At 38.2% G+C, this 20932-nt stretch overlaps 1 protein-coding gene across 1 annotated transcript in view; it reads right to left on the minus strand.

The window, feature by feature from the left end:
- The window catches only part of ARHGAP15 (Rho GTPase activating protein 15), a 677426-nt gene that overhangs the window by 259131 nt on the left and 397363 nt on the right, over positions 1–20932 (minus strand). The window contains exon 9 of the mRNA XM_059704560.1: positions 20730–20852. Within this exon, the coding sequence (XP_059560543.1) occupies positions 20730–20852 (123 nt within the window). The remainder of the gene's footprint in view (positions 1–20729; positions 20853–20932) is intronic.

The raw sequence follows: 20932 nt of genomic DNA on the forward strand, positions 1-20932 counted from the left end.
CACACACGCACACCAGGCAATTATTTTGGTCATGAAGTATATTTGTGAATGTTTTGTTGACTGTAATAGAACAAACAAAACTGTGGCCATTATAAGCAGAGAAATTTATTTGAATGATATTGAGAAAGGGAGGTGGAAGGAAGCTCAAATAATTTACTGGGAACTCAAATTAATTTATTAATTAGTCAAAGAAATTACCGAAGTCTGGGGGACAGTCTTTGAGATGTTTAAAATCCAAGGTGCTTAGGAGATTCATAAAATAAGAAGCAATAAATACAGCAATTGTCTTGTAACTCTGAGAGCTGGGTCAGGAGGCTACTTCCATTGTCACAATGACTCCTATTTTATCCAATGGCTAAGATTTGAAGTTCCAGTAGAGGATGCCCAGTTGGTTGAGATTAAGTTTAAAAATCAGTTGAGATGAGAAAAAATATATATATATAGCCTTGTAGCCTCCATAGTAGGTAGCATTCAGTTGGAGATTTTCTCCCTCCAGATGCTACACATGGGCAGATCATTTCCCATTAGAGAGGGGCAGTGGTACTGGAGGAAAAAATAATATTCTTAACATGGATCACTTCAGCAGTTTAACTGAATTCATCCCTTGATTCGAAACTCTAAGTGACAGTCAGTGCTCCTTCAGAGAGTTGACCGCCTATCAAGGAATCCTGTTTTCACTCTTCTTCATTTCTTCCACTTCCATCCTCACCACCTTTCCCTTTTCTCCTTTGAAATATTTCCCATGAGTATCAATCAGATAGTATTCCACAACTTTATGGAGAATTTTTGAAGAAATGGGTGATTTAAGTAAGTGCTGTAGTTTACTGATGGTTTATGCCTCTGAATTAGGATGCAGAAGAACATGACTAATGCTAAAACACTGCTGATTTTAATCTACCTTCAGAAGTGCTTCAGAAGGTACTGCATCATCTTACTGTGCTTTGAGCACTGATTAAACATATCAGCTACTGTTCTTTTGGTACACAGGTCTCAAAAATTGGGCTCATTATGTGCTGAATCTCTAATAAACACTGGAAGTAAATCTCTTTCATTGCCTGGTTTTCTTGTGAGTTCTTTTCTCATAAGAGGCAAGTACAGGAAAAAGCTTAATTATTTTAACTTTTAAGTAGCTTGAAATATAAATAAATAGAAGTTCTAAATAGATACACATCTGTATATAGTTTCCCTCCGCATGTTTATTCATGTTTTGTGTCTCATCTAACCTAACGTTTTAAAGCTCCTGGTGGATAGTGATGATGTCTACTCTGGAAAGACTGGAAGAGATGTGCCTAAACTGTGGAGAGGATCTCCCCAGACAAGGGTAGGCTGCAGCTTCCAATCAAAGTTGGACAGCTGGCTGCAGGAGGAGCATCCTTTCACCAGAACCGCCCAGTGTCAGTGACAGGCCAGCTGCCACCTGGACAGAATGGCAGAGTTCTTCCTCAGCACCTTCCATTTTTTCTCCTTCTTCCTATTTCAGGCTTCCAGCAGTTTCCACCATTCTCAAATTCACCCTAAATCCCAAAAAATACTTTCACGAAGTACCCCTTGGCCCCTTTTCCTAAGCTCCTAAACTCTCATGGAAATAGAACTCAATTCAGTTTTGGCCCAATGAATATAATGGACATTTTGGTGAGTCCACCAGCCAGAAATGAATTTGTAGCTTTAATGAAGAGTTTATTAACCCAAATGGAATAATGAGCATAAGATTTTTCTGTATCTATTCTAGTCAGCAACTTGGTCCCATACTTTCCCCTCCCTCTGCTTATCCAGCAGCATAACACACAAATAAACGCATATACTCACACACTTCCCACACATGTATATACTCTGAATCACAACAGTATAGAGAATGGTTAGACCAAGTGAATATTTCATGCATTTTTTTTAATCTATCCATTCAATCTATCTATCCTTGAGTATTTTTCAATGTCTGCTGGGGATGGAATAATGAATAGACCAAAAGGTCTTCACAAAGCCTATATGAAAATGGAGAAAACAAACACATAAACACATTGACATGGAAGATAATGTCAGATAGTGATGGGCACTATCTTATATAATAAACAGGTAATATGCAAATTGACCATCACGCCCTTGCACAAGATGGCCACCCCCAAGTGGTCACAAGATGGCCACCACAAGATGGCCAGCAGGGGAGGGCAGTTGGGGGCAAACAGGCCTGCAGGGGAGGGCATTGGGGGTGACCAGGCCTGCAGGAGAGAGCAGTTAGGGGTGATCGGTCCAGCAGGGGCGTGGTTAGGGGGCAATCAGGCTGGCAGGCAGGCGAATGGTTGGGAGCCAGCAGTCCTGGATTGTGAGAGGGATGTCTGACTGCCAGTTTAGGCCTGATCCCTGTGGTGGTGGGCACACAGTGGGATATTCAGATTTTGTATCATGGAAATGGACACTTGAAATCTATCTTATCCTATTAACCAATGTCACCCCAATAAATATAATACTTAAAAAATCTATGACTGAGGATAAAACAGAAAGGATAGCCTGGGGTGACAAAGTAGGTAACACCCTACAGGTCAGCAAGGACAGTAGATATTATTATAGTATAATTTTATTCTAAGTAATTGGATATCATTGAGCAGGGGAGTGACATAATGTGATTTATGTTTTTAAATGACCCTTTTAATTGCTATGTAGAGACTATATTTGGAAAAGAAGTAGGGAGGTCAGTTTGGGGGCTGGTAAAATATTTCAGGGAGAGATGATAGTACTTAGATAAGAGCACTGACAAAGGAAATGACTAAAAGGGGTTGAATTTGTAATATGTTTTTAAGGTGGGATTTTCTGATAAAAGTAGAAGAGACTGTGCAGAATGGAGGGTGACTCCAGCTGGCAAATGGCAGTGATGTTTTCTGAGGCAGAGAACCTGTGGGAGCTGGGGACTCAAGGGTTGCTCTGGGTAGATGTGAGATGTCTACCAAACATCCAAGGAAATGTCAAATGGACACTTGAATTGCATGACTAAAGCTTGAAGCTGACAGTTTAAGTTTGGAAAACCTACAAATGCAATTTAAAGCCACAGGGCTGGACTATTTCAACCCTGGAATATTTGAATAGTGCCCAGCAGTCTAAGAAGGAGAAAGAAGAGAACTTGAAGGACTTAACGTAAGAGAAGCCCAACATAATGAAGATTCTGAGTGGAGCATACTCCACCAAAGTAGTCCCCACTGAGTTTACAAAGAGGAAAATGATATTGTAAATAAATAGTAATTCTAAAACCACTGAAAGATTTCATGCCATGCTTCCATTCCTTTCTACCTCTTTCCAGGTAACATCTCAGGAAGTAGAGCTAAGATGGCCTCTGGTCTACCAGATATAGCTCACAGTCCAGTTAGAAGATATTAATATAATGAAATAATAAAATTATACTTTGAGGATAAAGAGAAGAGAGGACTAATTCAGAATGAGGAAGACAGGGATGAATTCATGGAGCCGGTAACTTTGAGCTGGAAGAGTAGACATGAATAAGTTTTTAGGTACAGAAAGTTAAAAAATAATATTCATGGTGATGAAAACTTTATAAAGTAGAACAAGAAAAATGTAATTTCTTTTATTTTTCTTAAATTCTATTTCATTCCCTTCTTGTTGCCAAATGAACGCATAAGTGAATGAATGAAAAGAATGTATAAAAAAAGTGATTAGTATATCTAAAGATTGTTCCATGATCACTCAAGTATGAGAACAATATGTTTCAGTTTAGTTTGCATCAGTGCATTCTGGATGATTAACATGACCAAATTTGATTTAGCAAAGACTGATTATTTAGAGCTTTGGTTGACAATATTTTCTGCTTTTCAGTTGCCTGTCTTCCTTTCATTAGAATTACAGAGGGGACTAAAAAAAAGGCAGGAGGGATAACATTCAAAGATGTCAAATTCTGCTACCTTATCCCGTATTTGTGTGCACTTTATATTTTTAAAATATATCTTCAATCATATAACTTATTGTAATGGTTCAATCACATAACTTACTGTAATTCTCTGAAGTTAAAACTTACCGATTAGGTTTCCTACTTACTTGACTTAGTAGGAACTTCACTGGAGGATTAAAACTACGATGAAATCAGTACCTTTATTTCTGTTTGAGTGACAAGTGTAAAGAGAAAGCTTGATATATACAATTTATTCAGATAATTGATTGAATTAATTCTGAATAATTTAATTTACCTTTTTAGCTCAATGAGTGTGGACTAAAGCTGGAAATGTCATTCAGTGATTGATAAAAGTTGAAAGATTGTTTTAGGGTGGAGGGGGGGGGCGGGGATTTTGACTCACTTCAAATTTAAGTAAAATCCAGGAAAGAACAAGGTACTTTTCCTAATAGCAGCATAGATTTGTGAGTATCCCAGGTGGTAAGATTTCAATTTATTTGCATGAATGCATAGTTCAATAAGAAAAGATTCAAATTTAGTTGGAGTAAAATGGCTTAATGATTTCAAATATTACTTGTAATATATTAATATAACAGCCTTGAATATCTATAATGGAGTCTCTTTCATTTGGGTCTTAAGGGTGTTCTCATAGCCACTAATGCTGAGTGCTAGGCACACATTGAAGTACCTAAGAGGAAAGCACTTTAGGTTAAAAGCACTTTCTCTTCTCAGCCTCGGGTTAAAAGCTATTTCAGGATTCTGTTAAAGGCATTCTTTAGTCCTCAGCTTCAGCTTAAAAGCGGCTTTGATGAAAAGTGCTTTGAGGCAGGTAAAGGATTTTATAATAAACCATATTAAGAGCTGGGGAAGCATGTGGTTCTGTGGAAGTGTCAGCTAGCTCCATGGAGGTGTGGTATGAGCTCTGTACAGGCTGGCTCATTCCTGTGGGCTGCTCTGAACAATGTGGTCCACTGGTTATTCCATGCAAAGAAACTAAAAAACATTTCCAGGAATGTAATTGGAGAGAAGGGGTTACAAACCCAAATTGGGAGGTCATACTGCACACATTTTCGAAAACATTTTGTCTCTTTTGGGCCTCCAGTCAAATACACTGTGTGTTTCTCTATTTTAGGCCCTGATTGTAGAAAGTGACTATGCAATAACATTCCTAAAACACCTTATCCTGTCCCAAAGCTGCCCACAGAACTGAATAAGTAGTATCTAACTGTGAGATGCACTGTGCATATTGCACATTTCCTGTGTTTATTGCACACTCTTCACTTACATTACTTTTCCCACTAGCAGGACCTACGTTTCTGGGGGATGGTCGCATATAAAGATGGAATGCAGTATCTCAGTTGGGTCTGCCTACCAAATTGGCAGAATGACATTCACCACCCAGATTTCTAATTGAAAGCATCAATATTAGTTAGTGAAAAAAACAACAAAACAAAACACAGTGTGATTTAAGATAAATTATGAGCTTATGGAGACCAGAGAGAATTCTGAGAGTTTGCAAAATGGTACATATGTCCTAGATAAGTCCCAGGGAGTAGATATGACTTCTGTTGAGGAAAGAGCCTCAGACAGAATGAAAAGAAACTCTTTTCTCACTTTGTCAGATTCAGAGCCTAAGAGCTGTTGCTTTAGGCCCTAAATTAACATGCAGGTGGCCGGGGAGAAGGGCAGTCTTCCCATCTGCTCTGGCAACAGAGTGGATGGAGAAATGCAGCGGGAACCAGAGGGATGGGAGCATTGCTTGGCACCTGGAACGTTTTGTAAGTTCAGAAGCTCCTGGACTGCACCTAGGCAGTGAGGCAGCCATCTCTCGGGAGATACTGGCTTCATGGTGAGGTGTCTTCCTAGGTCAGTTTAGAGGCAATGCACTATAAAGGAGATGAACATGAGGCAGGCAGTCCTCATCATATGCAGTACATTCTAGGGGCTTCCAGAAATACAAGTGGGAGCCATGACTTGTGATATTTGTGTTTTATGTCAGGGTTATTTCTTTCACATCCATGGGCTGTTGAGGTGAGCTAGGAATTAAGTATAAGCATTAACTCTATGTATCTTCCCATTGGTCTACTACAGTGAAGCCAAGTTTTTCAGGATTTGGAAGTGTTTTTTTGACTATTTCTTTCTAAGCAGTGCTAGAGTATCTCACTTTGAAAGGAGTCACCTCTTATACATCTTTGTGGGCCCAGTGTCTGGCCTATCACTTGTCAGATGGTAGATCCTCCATAAATGCTCGCCAAATTAATAAAAATAATGGGTACTGAGTGAATAATGAAATTGCCTCTAAAATCAAGTAAAAACTCCTTATCCTGGCACTATGAAACCTCTGCCACAGGCGCTCTCATCAAGCCCTCTGCATTTTGTTCACAACACAGTCCCCCCGCTTTGCCATAACTGTGCGCCTTGAACATCTCACCCATTTCTCACATGTTCAAATATTTAAGTCAAGACTCAGTTTAAAGATCATAAGGGATACTTTACCTTTCCCACAGTTTTCCCACTTGTAATCTGTGGCCTGAATGCCCCTTAAAACATTAGACATTTGCTATATTATGTCCTATTTGTTGTACATTTATCTCCCTTGCTCATTACTCGGGGGATTTTACTTTATGTAATTTTGTACCCTCTTAGAGCATAGTTATTTAAAGAATATGTACGAGCAGGCAATATGAATAATAATTGAAGTATAAAGGAATGCAAACACACTTCTGCATCCTTATTATTGGATAGTGTGTGCAATGCAACAAGCACAGTGCTAGGCACACAGAATGCTCAAAATGTTGGCTTTAGTAATGCATTGTCACAAAATCTCACCATAATTATCTGTTTAGCTGTTTTCAGAAGTCTACTCTGCCTTCAGGAGAAGGAGCATTTGCAATACGCCATGTCATAATAAGAGTAGAATTAGGAGTAGTGTATAAGAATTAATAGTTACAATTTACTATACTATTTGATCTTGGCATAGTATCAACAGTCCTATAATACCTAGAAAGTAAGGCAGACGGTTCATTTCCTTGACCAAATTCACAAAGCAGGTAAGTAGCAGAGCCAAGACTAGACTTCAAATCTACTTCAACACTCGGTGATCTTCATGGCTAAACAACTGCAATACACTGTAGGCCTGAGAAAAATACAACACATATAGCTCTTTCAAATAGCACAGGGGTGCTTGTCACCACCACCTTTTCACTTCACACCATGTGGACCCAGACCCAATGTGGCAAATAGTCTTTCATATGTTTAATTATTTCAAACATCCTTTATATATTTAACCAAGATATAAAACTAAGTACAGTTTTGTGTGCGAGTATCTCTTTTTCTCAAGAATGAGCTGTATTTCTTATGACATGTTTTATGAGCCTAGGATTCTAGGCTGGAAATAATTGGGGCAACAGACTGGGACCCTTCTTTTGCAGAGGCTGCCTAGACCATTTCTAGCCTCCAGATGGTGTGCCGAAGTGGTAAGTACAGACTCCTTGTAGCAGATCTCAGATGAGTGTCCATTATCCAGTTCCGTATGTGAAACTGCAGCTCAACACAAACCCACAGCAGCTTCTCAGACTCTTGACTTGGAGAATTGCATCTGGGAGACAGAAGCTTCCTCTAGGCTTCTGGTGGTGCTCAGATTATAATAACGGATTGTAGGAACAGATGGTTTTGGGTTATCACAGGAAAGTGTTTTCCACTAAAACTTTACCCAAAAGTATTTACTACCATCTCCACAATTCCTCAGATATGACATCCACCACCCAAACTATCTCGAATGGGCTATTTATTCTCTATCTTCTGGTCCTGGATCAAGGTTGTAGTTCCTTTCCCCCCACTATCCACTTCCTGTCCACCAGTCCCTTCTGAGGCCACCGCTCCCTGGCCAGGGCTTCTGCGGTCCATTCTGTCCTCCATGCTACAGCATGAGACAGGCATATCTACTGATGTAGTGCTCTGGTCCATGGCACTGCATATGTATTCTTACACTACATAGCCTCCCTTGAAACATTTTCTCCATATTACTGTGGCATCTTGAGTTAAACATAACCTCAGACACAGATTTAATTGTCTCTTGTCATATGATTAAGTGTTTTTCTGACAATATTACCTTTCTTCAAGATTATTCACTCATACTACAAATCTGCGATCTTTCTGATTAAAGGGGCCTCAAGGCAAGTGTGTACATGAATAAAGGAAACATGCTAGAGAATTTGACATCATTGGAAATTCAATGATGAAGAGAGGGCCTAACCTTGCTTTTTTCCTCCTCCCTAAAATGTTTGACTTCTTCAACTGGTAATTATGTAAACAGATTTATAACCAAAATGAGCCCTCACTTCCTCTTGTGACATGTTAATTGTTTCTAAAAAAATATTAAGTGAGGTCTTGTCAAATTCCTTACATAATATTGAATGTGCTCCTGTGCTAATTACTTTTTTAAGATGGAAAAACTGTAACATGCTCAAGGCCCCAATGCGTTTAAAATGTGGAGTCACAAAAGATGTAAACACAGTATTTTACTGTTCAGAAAATAAACGCATGTTAGTGGTACAAATGATGAAGGAGTCTGGGGGAGTAAAGGCTTGTATGAAATTTAGATTATTTGGAATATGAAGATATTTAGATGTCCTCAAGATATTTGCAGACCATCTGCTTTCTTATTCCTCAGCCTCTGGTTGCATGATAGATTCTTTCACTGTGAGGTTAACTGAGGCCAGTCAGCTCCTGCCTCCATCTTTTCTCTTCCTCCTATGAGTTTGAGTTCCAAGTTCAAAGGGGCAAGTTAGGAGTGATATATTCAAGTTAATGACCCTCACATGTGTTTAACTTGGATGACATCTCCTCTAAAATCTCCCTCCTGTCTAATATGGGTAGATAAGAACATCATTAAAAAATTGGAGCTCAACAACTGTTGAAAGAGAATGAAAATTTTTCTCTTGTGCTCTCACATTTCTAAGGGAAATAGATCTTATGAAAATGTCAATCCTTGAGGCAGCCTCTGACCTGGTTATCTGCACCAGTTATCCATCTCAACACAATGCATGATTCAGTGGCTGCATGCAGCTCAGGAAGGCACAAAGTTAGGTAATTTTAAGACTTAGTTCAGCTACACAGGTTATAATTTGGGGCAAAAATTGAGCAGTAAATATGTAACATATTTTCTTATAAATACTGGTGAAATACATGTTACTTATTTTGTTTCATAATTAGAGCATTCTTCATAATTTGACTATCTTACCTATCTGAATATATATATATTTGTGTTCACCAATCAAGGTTATTGTCAAACATCTCAATCTCTTATTCCACTAATTGTAATTAACAGCTGCTATTTGCTACATGTTTGATATATGCTAGTTGGGCACAATGTTTTAGTTTTTCATTTAAAAGTTAATATGTGAAATGGGTACATAATATTTAGCTTTATATTTCTTCAATAAACTCTAACCTAATTTTATTATTATAGATTGATGTTCTCTATAAGCTATATAAAGTACTTCTAGTATTTTTTCATGGAATATCAAAGGTAAAATACTAGAAACAATTGAAAAGAGAATGGGGTTAGACCACAGTATTGGATAGTAAGGACATTGAACTCTTGGGAAAATGTAAGTTGAAGAGTGAGTGTGTAAACAGATATTTCTTTCTTGTAAACCTCTTTAAATTTCTCTGAATTCTTTACTGGGCTTTCCCCCTAAGCTACAATTAAACTGTGAAAGTACATTTTCATAAAACCTTTTTTATACATGTTGCTGATTTGAGGAAGAGGGAAAAAAGTTGTGTTAATTCTCTTTTGTGTTCTTTTTTTTCTGTGTGAGAAGAAAGCACTCAGATCATCTTTTTAAATAATGAAAACAAATAACAGTTCCCAGGAGAATCAGAAAGCAAAGCAAAGGCTTTGTTTGACTTATCTGTGATAAGGTACTTTGGAGCTTTGGTTTTTTGTGAGTTGAAGAAAGAGATGTACACAACACTCCAACCCTTCTATTCTGACAGTTTATGCTTCCTATGCAGCTTATTTAACTCAAATGCCTGGGAAATAGACACAATTACCACCTTATGGAATGCTACTTAACTTTAAATGTTCCCCACTGAATAGAAACCCACTTCATCAAAATGTATCTCAGTTTCTCAGGAATTATTTTATCTGCAGGTTCCTGAATGTTCCTGTGCAATTTAAAATTTCAACCCAAGACTGCTTAGAAATAACTGTGATATAAAAAGAAAGAAAAAATTCCCACACGAAGGGAATTTGCTCACAAGAATTCCTATGAAAGAGCTGTGTCCTATGCCATGTATACTTTAATCATTCACTCTTTCAGCTGTTATCAATTTAAAACCAATGAAACCCCCACACTGAGTCCATTTGAGCAGTCAATTTTAATATCACGAGGCATCTGTAGTTATTCTGAATTGGCTGCAAAAGCAGAACTAACAAGTTAAGCTCTAACCATAAGTCGGCATCAGGCTGGTAAACCATACATCAAACACAGACAGTTAGTCAATACTCCAGTATGAAAAACCAACTAGCATTTTTAAGAAGAGCCATATATTCATAATATGTTTGGCAGTCTGGTTTGCATTGCTTCCTTGATGGCTGTGACTTTAACTTTCTAGTCAACAGGGTGCTTCTAGGGCCGGCAAAGCGACGTGTTTGAGGAGAAACTGGTCAGTCTTCTGATTTGTGGGTAATATTTTAAATGCAAATAAAAGGGATGGAGGAATGCGCCTTTTGTGAATAAGAATCTAGAAACTATCTTAATAGTTGCTTTTTATAAGAAAACCCTTTCAACCATATGTTCCGGATCTCTGAGCACAGTCCCTATTTCAAATATTATGTCACTGTCAGGCCATGTGTCTCAATTTTGTGTTTGGAAAACATGGTTGCTTGAAATACCTCTTTCCCTCCCCGAATGACTCCACAACAGGGTTGTTGCCTCCCAGAGCGAGAAGAAGACAACGAAGAAGGAGGAGCATTCCAACAAGATCAAGGCAGTCATCACTTCAATCAAATCACTTCCAAATTTCGGGGGCCGGGGGCCCAGGGCCAGGGGAGTGAAGGGTGTTTATGACATATAGCTGCCTATTCCCAGAACTCTTTTATGTACTTTTATTTTATCTTCAAAAAGAAAGAACATATTAAAGGGAAATATCTAAGGAAGAATAATGCTACATAAAGTTTATGTTTTCAGATCTGTTGCCCCAGAACATGCTTTGATAAAAACACACTTAGAGCAATATAGTCCATTTCAAAGAGAAGCTGGGAGCTCTACCTCTTCACTCTGCAATTTGACTAACACTGACAGGCCACCAATTATGATTATCCAAATTGTGAAATGGCCTCTTGCCTCCTTCCCACAGAGAAAAATAGAAAATGCTAGTCTAGCACTTATGCAACCAGGAGCTATTGCTCTGATGACTAAATTTTGCAGAGGCTGGTTACATTTCAATGTCACTAATCAGGTAAAATAACAAGTCAAAAGAGGATGATTTTTTTTTTTTATATTGAACAAAATTTGTTCCCCCCAAACTTGTTTTCTTCATCTTTGGAATTTGTGAAGTAGCATTGATTTATGATAGACATACATTTGAGGGGAAATATTTGTGAGCCAAACTGTCAGTGATGCTAAAGGAAATAAAAGAGCAATATTTTAATCTTAGGCTATGTCAAAATTAATTGTCGATATTAATATTTATTGTGCTTGTCGCAGTCCTCACATCTGCTGAGTGTGGACCCTGATGAGGAGATAGGAGATAGGAGGTAGGATAATATGAGAGCTCTGATATGGACTGTCACTACGACATATTCAGTGTACACAGAATGTGGACTCTCCAACCCCAATCATAGCAGAAGTAAGGAAGAAGCGGGTCCTCTTTTCTCAAGTGCTATAGAAAATTCAACTCTTCTCATCACAGAGGAAATATTCATACATTTGTTCCAATTACCAAGCTCAGGTCAGGATGCAATTCTGTTTTCCTCCCCTTCCATTATCCACCTTACCACAAAGTGAAATAATCAGCTAGCACTTTGTGTAAGCCAGGGAGTGATCAAAACTGCACAGGAGAAAGTGAAGAGCCAGCACTGGCTTCAGATACAGTTCACAGGGTCTACAGGAGCCCTGAAACGCTAAGGAGAACTAAGCTAAAGAAGCTTCCATTGCCTCTGAAGCTGCGTTTAGGTGTCACCAGGGAACTATGTGGTAGGAGAAGACCTGCTGGAGAACAGTAGGGTATCAAGAACAAATGTTTAACCTTTAAAAAGGGGGATTCCTGTGAACACTGATGAGAGCCCTGTATCTCTTTCTTCTCTTCAGGTGGTTTCACGGAAGGAAGATTTAGGATGTGATTAGAGGATTGAAAGGGTCATAGGCCACCTCTCCAGAGGGCAGCAGCCTCCTGACACAAGAAGGAAATATCACGTTAGCCTGACTTTGGGTCATCTGCAACTGGTTGAGGATATGCCTCTGACAGCATATAAATCTTGACTGGGGCAATGCCAGGGATGGAAGGGAAGGTTTTGTACTTTTCTACAATCTACACCCACACAACTTGACTTTAAGCACAGGGTAGGCTTAAAGCATGATACAGATTTATGTTCTGAAGCAAACCTGTCGTTACCTGTTGCTGTTTTCTTACTGGTGTTCATGCTCTATTTCTTGTTATTATATAGGAACTTGTCAGTCCTGAAACTGCAGGGCTTATTTAGAGACAGTATCTTCAACTGGCACCAGAATTACACTAACCATGTAGGGTATGCCACAATTCTGGGAAACCTTTTAAGGACAGATAGTTCATGAAATGAATAAAACCAACATCTACCACCAGAGCAAAATTTAATATGGCCTTCAGAGGTCATTGGAAAAAAAAAAAAGCCAATATCCTGGTTCGGAATCAATTGGGTCTTGTCCTTCCTATATTCTCAGCATTTAGCATGGCTATACACACCATCCAGTGTTAGGATGAAAACCAAATATTATTCAGTATTTTCTTTTAGTTAAAAAAGGAGAAAGATCTTGAGAACTTGAATCAAAGGGCAAGAATTGTAATTTAAAAGAAGGAATAAGGAGAATTATTATTACTATTGCTATTTACAAATACACGCAATATAGTAGGTTATACCAGGAAATTATTTTTATAGATACTAAAAATCAATTAGTTATAAGTCACTATCTCAAATAGTATTAAATTCTAACTAATGCCTGTGTAAAACGTTCTCTCTGCATAAGAAAGTAAGTTCTTGAACCACAAGGAAACCGATTTATTATTCTGGCTTATTCTTTCTCCACTTACCTAATTCACTCCCATTTCTGGACCTCATTTTTCTCTTGTTGCTCTAAAGCTATTCTGCTCTCAATATCTCATAAGACCTGGATCATTTCCTCCCTGGATAACAGGCTTTTAAAATCCATGGGCTTAACCTGCTATCCAGGTGCACCTTTTTCTCAACATTTGCCATCTCTCATGGTGACCTGTGTGTTATTATTGAGCAAAAGCTAGCTATGTGGTTGGTACTCTATTACCAACACATTTGCTCCCAAGAGCCTTTAAATTACAAAAAGTGCCTGGGAACTATAAATGCAAGCGAACCAGGAAGCTTATAGGCCAAGATAAAGAAGCTTAAGGTTGGCTATTAATTTTGGCTAATATTAAATCATGACATAGCTCACTTGTAAGGATCACAGTTCAATTATGAATCATAAAAAAAGTTTAAGGAAAAGAAGATTTACAAGATATTCTGGGGCACATTCATGCATATTGTGGAAGTTGTGAGAGTATTTCCGGGCCAAGCAATGACAGACCCATGCCCCAATATATAAATTCAAATACAATTATTCTCAGACTAACAATGATCAAGTGGCAAATTGGAGCATGCTGTATTCAAAGGTGTATTGCAGTATTGCTCATATATTTTTTGCATGAATTAATAATGTGAGAGGTCAGTTGCTCTGTCATATATAAGTTCTAACAAATTATTTAAAAAAATACTTTCCTCTTAACTCAATCATTTTGCTATCCATAAACATGGCTGTTGAAAGTGTAGGGCTGATAACTTGTATCTACAGTTTGAATGGCAAATATTTCTTTACTTCTAAATATAATTGATTATTTTACAAAAGCACTATAATTTCAAAGACATTATTTCCTCGTATAACAGAAACCTTAAACAATTAGTTGTCTGTGTGGGTAATTACTTACTAGGTAAATGTCCTAACAATTAGATGGCACTCTGTAAGTGGGTATAGTTAGGAAATAAAATGAGCTCATGTTTATTTATATATAAAGAGTACATGATAAAAATTAGCAAAAATATAAATATGAGTCAAGTGCAAATTATGTATATACTTTCCTTAAAGTAAACGAGTTACTGCTGCCTTCCCTTGACACTTGTCTGGATTAATTTCTCAATATTTAACAGGCTACTTGGGAAAAAGGTTCTCTGGTGGCATTATGGGCATAATATGCTCTATAAATCTAAGTAGCAAAAGAAAGAAGAGGGAAATAAAGAAAGGGAAGAGAGATGAAAAGAAGGGAAAGGTAGAAGGAGAGAAAGAAGGGATGAAGGAAGAATGGGAAGAAGACAAGAAGTTGCTGAACTGTCATGATAAGCTGGGCACTGTGCAAGGTTCTTTCCATATATCATTTCACTTAAATTTTATGATGTAAATGTCATTAATGAAAAAGTGAATAACCAAATATTAAGTTATATAGCTGGTAAATGGCAGAATCCAGATTTAAACCTAGCTTAGTCAAATTCTAAAGCTGCTATGCTTTCCAATAAACTCAATTTCCTTAATTGCAAAATAAAAGTTGAAAATTTCTATAATCATTAAAAATTTATAAAAATGGATTCAGTTAATCAAGAGTATATGTAATTCTACATTGTTTGGAAATATGAGATTCTTGAGGCAGATGTGAGTCCCTACAGATCACCCTACAGCAAAAGCATTTCACTGACAAAATCTATCCATATATACAAAGCTTTAGCTAAACTTTGTACAGCCTCATCTACACTAATAAAAGACAAAGATGCTAATTGACCGTACTTTTGCTATGCTCTAAGCCACGCCCACCAGCCAATCAGAACTGCTATATGCAAATTAACCCAACCAAGATGGCAGCCGGCAGCAACGGAGCTGGAGCAAGCTTGCCTAGGCGATGGAGGAAGCCAAGCTTCCTGCCTGCCCTGAGCTCCGCTTATGGCAACAAAGTTTCAATTATAGAAGACAAATAAATCCCAGATACCTGCTCCCAACCAGCCTCCACTAGGAGCTTGGGTGGCTGGGGGTTGTGGCCAGCCTGCAAACAGCCATCAGCCCCTCAACCAGGCTGGCCAGGCACTCCTATATAATAAAAAGGTAATATGAAAATTGACCCTAACAGCAGAACGACTGGGAATGACTGGTCACTATGACACACACTGACCACCAGGGGGCAGATGCTCAATGCAGGAGCTGCCCCCTTGTGGTCAGTGTGCTCCCACAGGGGGAGCTCTGCTCAGCCATAAGCCAGGCTGCCAGCTGCCAGTACAGCAGTGGTGGTGGGAGCCTCTCCCGCCTCCTCAGCAGTGCTAACGATGTCGGACTGCAGCTTAGGCCGACTCCCCGCTGGCAAATGGACATCCCCCGAGGGCTCCTGAGCTTCCAGAGGGATGTCTGACTGCCAGCTTAGGCCCAATTCCCCAGGGAGCGGGCCTAAGCCAGCAGGTGGTCATCCCCTGAGGGGTCCCAGACTGCGAGAGGGCACAGGCCTGGCTGAGAGACACCCCCCTCCCCGAGTGCACAAATTTTTGTGCACCCGGCCTCTAGTTATATAATAAGAATGGGCAACCATTGCCCATCAGATATTTGAGCTAAGTCACTAATGTGATTAAAACAAAATTAGACAAATATGTAAAAGAAAGGAACCTATGTGAAAATGATGATTCAAAGAACTGGAAAGACCATTTTAAACTAAAAAAATAAAATAAAAAACAAATTTCAAAGTGACAAAAAATTTACCTATTTCATTTAAATAAATTCAAAATATATAACCTATTTTCTGTTTTCCCACTTAATTAATATATATATGAAGGGCAAAGTACTATCCTCACTGTTAGTTATGGGGGTAGATTGGTCAACAAAGCTTTTGCCCTTGTGGCATGTGAATGTGCAAATAAAACAAACAAAAAACAGAAAATAAGTAATGCATCCAAAACAATGGAAATACATTTTTAAAGTTAAAAATGAATTCATAAAAAGACAGGAGGATAAAATTGAGAATTCTTTCAGAATATGTGAAAAATCAACTGATGATCTGATACTCATGTCTTGAATATTCCAAAGGCAAGAAAAATTTAATGGAATAAACTTATCAACATAATAATAAAGAGAAAAAAATTCCAAAGCTGAAGAGAAGCATAATTCTTCAAGCTGAATTCCAAGCACAATAAAATTTTAAAATTCTGCCAACTTTGCACATCATCTTGATTATAGAATCTCTAATAATAAAGACAAAAAACCCCAATGATGCTGAAAAAAAAAAGTCAAAGTAACAAAAATAAGAAATGGAATCTGCAACTCTGTATTCTAAATGCAATGGAATTGTATGCCCAACTAAACTATTGATCAAGTACATGGGGATTCTGAAGATATGCTTAGATAGTAAAGGTCTCATGTTTTCTAAATGAGCTACTGACGTTGTTACATAGCAATAAAAGAATTTAAAACAATAAAGACAAGGCATGAGATTCAGAAGCCAGTGAATACAACTCAGAAAAATCAGTGAAAGGAAGTCACAGGGTGACAAAGGTGAAGACTGAAAAGCAACCAAAGTAACTTGGTATAAGAAGGTGGAAGGATATTCTGGGGGACAAGGCAGACATTTCTAGACTAGAATTTATATAGACTGTTTAATTGAGATAATTAAACAAACCCTTAATAATGTAAAGGCCATGAAAGCAAGAAAAAAAGTAAACTCTGGGAGAAAAAGTTTGTATGAGAAATTTACAATCAAACAATATATCAAACTAAAAAATAGAAATAGTCCAGCATTGCTTTCAATTTCTACTAACATTATCCAGTATGGTTTTGCCCATATTATGTGAAAGAAACTACTTTCTAAACATACAATTCTCTCTATCATTTCATATAAGGAAATACTACTTACTCCTAAAAAAACCCCAAGCAATTGTTATCTTTTCTAAAAAGTGTGTTGCCAGGTGTTTTCTGTTCTTAGATGTCAATGCTGTTACTTGAAAGATTACATAAAGTAGTTTGGCTGATGCTAAAGTTATTATTTCAGTTCTAAAAGCAAGTAGAGGATCTGTACACATGTACCTACCACCCTAAAATGCACCTTCTCAATTCAATAATTTATGTATTAAATTGATTCAAGTTTATTTCCAATGAGGTATTTAATGCAATAAATGCATATCACATGACCTCACTTATATGTGGAATCTAATGAAGAAAATAACTGATGAACAAAACAGATCCAGAGACACTGAAACATGCAACAGACTGACATATTTCAGAAGGAGGGGAGGCAGATGAGAAGAGATTAAACGAAGAATTTATATGCATATATACAAAGCCCATGGACAGACATTAGTGAGGAGGAAGGACTGGGGAGGGGGCCAGAACAGGGTGGAGAGGATCCAAGGGGGAAAAAAGGGGGAACATTTGTAATACTTTCAACAAAAAAGTTAAAAAAATAAAATAAAATAAAATAAAATAAAATAAAATAAAATAAAATAAAATAAAAGCGCTCACCATCTCCCCCCTCACCCACCCCCCTTGCCAAATGTGAAAGCAGTTGGAGAAATGGAAGGCTTTTCAGAAGCTACCACTGCACTGGGACAGTGATTGCTGCACCCACCTGAACTATGAAGATTTCTCTCCATTGGGTGGTCATTCAGAATTATCTCTGGGCCCCTTTTTGGCATCACAGTGTGCCCTTCTCATTACTCATATTAAAAAACTAGAAAATTCAGCCACATCAAGTAACTCCAGATCTATATTAGAGCCAATGGAATCACATATTGGCCAGGAGTCCCTGAGTACAAAAAACGTTTTGAAGAAGGGATTTTTGACTAAGTTTGGACCATATGATATTGGGACAATTCTTTTTTCACAGTTATACTGGGCATTATAAAGTCAATAAAGCACGGCCCTTCCTGACTCTAAGGGGGTGCTCCATAAAGACCGGCTGAATTCAAAGCTCAGGCCTCTCAACCTGTTGGTAACATGGCATGAAAGACTAACCACTGTGGAAAGTGTCTGTGACCCTGCGAAGCCCCTCCCAGGAAGCAGGAAGCACACTGTAAGAGCCCAACTACCTCACACAGCTTTCCTGAACCTTGATAAAGAAGGGCTGTATTCCGGTCTGGACAATTAGACAGTTTAAAGAATATGATCCATAATCTTTGGGCAAATGCACTACAGAACAATTTAAAACGCCATTTTTGCTTTTTCTAAATAATTTTCCTTGAAAAAGTTAAGTCATTTTACTTGGAGAAATTAACTATTTAACCATTAATCACTCATTTATTTTATATAATTTTTATAGCCCTTCAAAACCTCTGAGACCTTTTCCTTAGGTATGCTAAAAATATAAACTTAAAGTATTAAATTATACTGGGCCTATAGCTTTAAAAATTGGTTTAATACTTTTTACTCAGTTAAGAAAAATCGCAGTAAAAGCCTTTAAAAAATTCATAGTAAAACTGAAACAATCCCAAGAAGTGACTATATTTGCATAATGATCTGTATTTGGAAGAAAATTCCACTGGAGACAACAATGGCAGCTTATCAAATCAGAATTTCACAAAGATTTTCCATAGCCCTACTAATGAATACTGACTCATTGGTCAGCGATGGTGAAAACTTAATGGGGCTGGAATACAGGAAATGTACACAGCAGAGTGTGCTCAGGGGTTCCACTGCATCAGCATGAAGGCTGCATTAGGCATCCAGCATCTCTGGTGCTTTCCGAGACCAATCCTAGAGCACCATAGTTATTAATTCCTTAGCATTTTGATTGGGCCAGACCCTGCCACTGAATTAAAAGACTTTTCATGTTTCCAGAGTCATGAAAAATTTAGACTTTATGTCAGATTGGGATTGTTTGGGCTAATAATCTGGTTTTATTTGATTTTTTTTCCAAATGGCAGGTAACCTGCAACTGAATCCTATGTAAAAAAAATGATAATCTATGGGGCGCAGCCAGCATGTCTAAGTGGTTGAGCATCTACCTATGAATCAGGAGGTCATGGTTCAATTCCGGGTCAAGGTACATGCTGAGGTAGGGGGCTCCATCCCTAGTGGGGGTTGTGCAGGAGGCAGCCAATCAATGATTTTCTCTCATCATCGATATTTCTTTCTCTCTCTCCATCTCCCTTCATCTCTGAAATCAATAAAAATATATTTAAAAAAGAAGAGAAAATGATAATCTATAGGATGAATTCTAAGGTAGAAATAAAGATAGTAGGTCTAATATTATATTAGAGGCCTGGTTCATGAAATTCATGCACTGGGGGGAGGGTCCCTCAGCCCGGTCTGTGCCCTCTCGCAGTCTGGGACCCCTCAGGGGATGTCCGCCTGCTGGCTTGGGCCCGATCCCGGGATCAGGCCCAAGCCGGCAATTGGACAACCTCTAGCAGTCCGGGGCCTCACAGTCCAGGACACCTCCTCCTTGCCACCCACCTGCAGTGGAGGCAGGAGAGGCTCCCACCACTGCCACTGCACTCACAAGCCTTGATCCTGGCTTCTAGCTGAGCAGCGCTCCCCGTGTGGGAGCTCAATGACCACCAGGGGGCAGCTTCTGCGTTGAGCATCTGACCCCTGGTGGTCAGTGCGAGTCATAACGACCAGTCATTCCACAGATCTTACACTGTTTTGTTTGGTCAACTTGCATATTAGGGTTTTATTATATAGGATGTAATTGAATTTGTAGAGGATCAAATATTGTCTGTGGCACTGAAAAGGACATTTTCAGAGTAAAAGTTTGAGATGAGCCAATTCAAAATATGTGATGTTTCCACCCCTAAATGCTTGCATTGTAAGAATTCTCCACTCTATTAGTGATACCTATGTCCATGCTTCACAAAAATTCCACCTTCTAGGGTTGGTTCAAAATGACAGATTATTTTTGTGATAAGTTCATTTGTTTCAAAATAAACTAAAATTGTTAGGTCAAACAGCTAATTGTGAACTATTTAAATAATTATTTTATTAAGTATTGCTAAAATATGAAAATCTGCTTTGCCCTCTTCCTGAGAAAAATTGTATATTAAATCATCTTAGATTTAATATATTTGCAGAAGTACCTGCTAATTTAAGTTTAGTTTGCGCTCTCAGCTTCCAGTTCTCAAATCCCCAAATTTTCATGATACTCATTTGTCTTGGACTTCCTTCCTAACACTTCTTCCTAGAATTTACTTCAGACAATGACTAGGATGATCAGATACATTATCATCAAATCAGGACATGCTTAAGAGTGGAACGGGATGCGTTCCTAAGCATACTGGGATGATGGGAATAAACTGGAATTGTTCAGACACAAGGAGACATGGAGTCATTCTGATGGGCCACTAAGATATCTCTTCTCTATTCCTGGCACAGAGCTCAGATCTGAGGGCAAAATTAGGTATTTCTTGCAATAATTCTATGATGCACCCTTTAATTTCTCAGGATTATTTTTCTGGACAATTATCTTTTCTCTCCTATAGAGCAGAACATCCAATAAGCAACTTAAAAAGAATAAAAAATCCTAATATTCCTTTAGAGCTGAATAGCTATGGTCACAGAGGCACATTCATTTATCATTGTTACTGTAAAAAGTATAAAATGTTTTGTACCTTTAATAAGTCCTTTTTCTTGCAGAGTTTTCAGGGAAGGTCTTCGGGTAATAAACTTCTTTAATCTGCTTTTAACTCGGTTTTTGTCGTTTGTATCAGAAGCACTATGATGCAGTCTGAACACTGGAGATTAAAAAAAAAAGGCAGAGGCTTTCAGTAAATTTCTCCTTTATGATTATTACTTTATGCTAATATGAATAGAA

Source organism: Myotis daubentonii, chromosome 7, assembly GCF_963259705.1.
Source record: "Myotis daubentonii chromosome 7, mMyoDau2.1, whole genome shotgun sequence".
NCBI classification, from domain to species: domain Eukaryota; kingdom Metazoa; phylum Chordata; class Mammalia; order Chiroptera; family Vespertilionidae; genus Myotis; species Myotis daubentonii.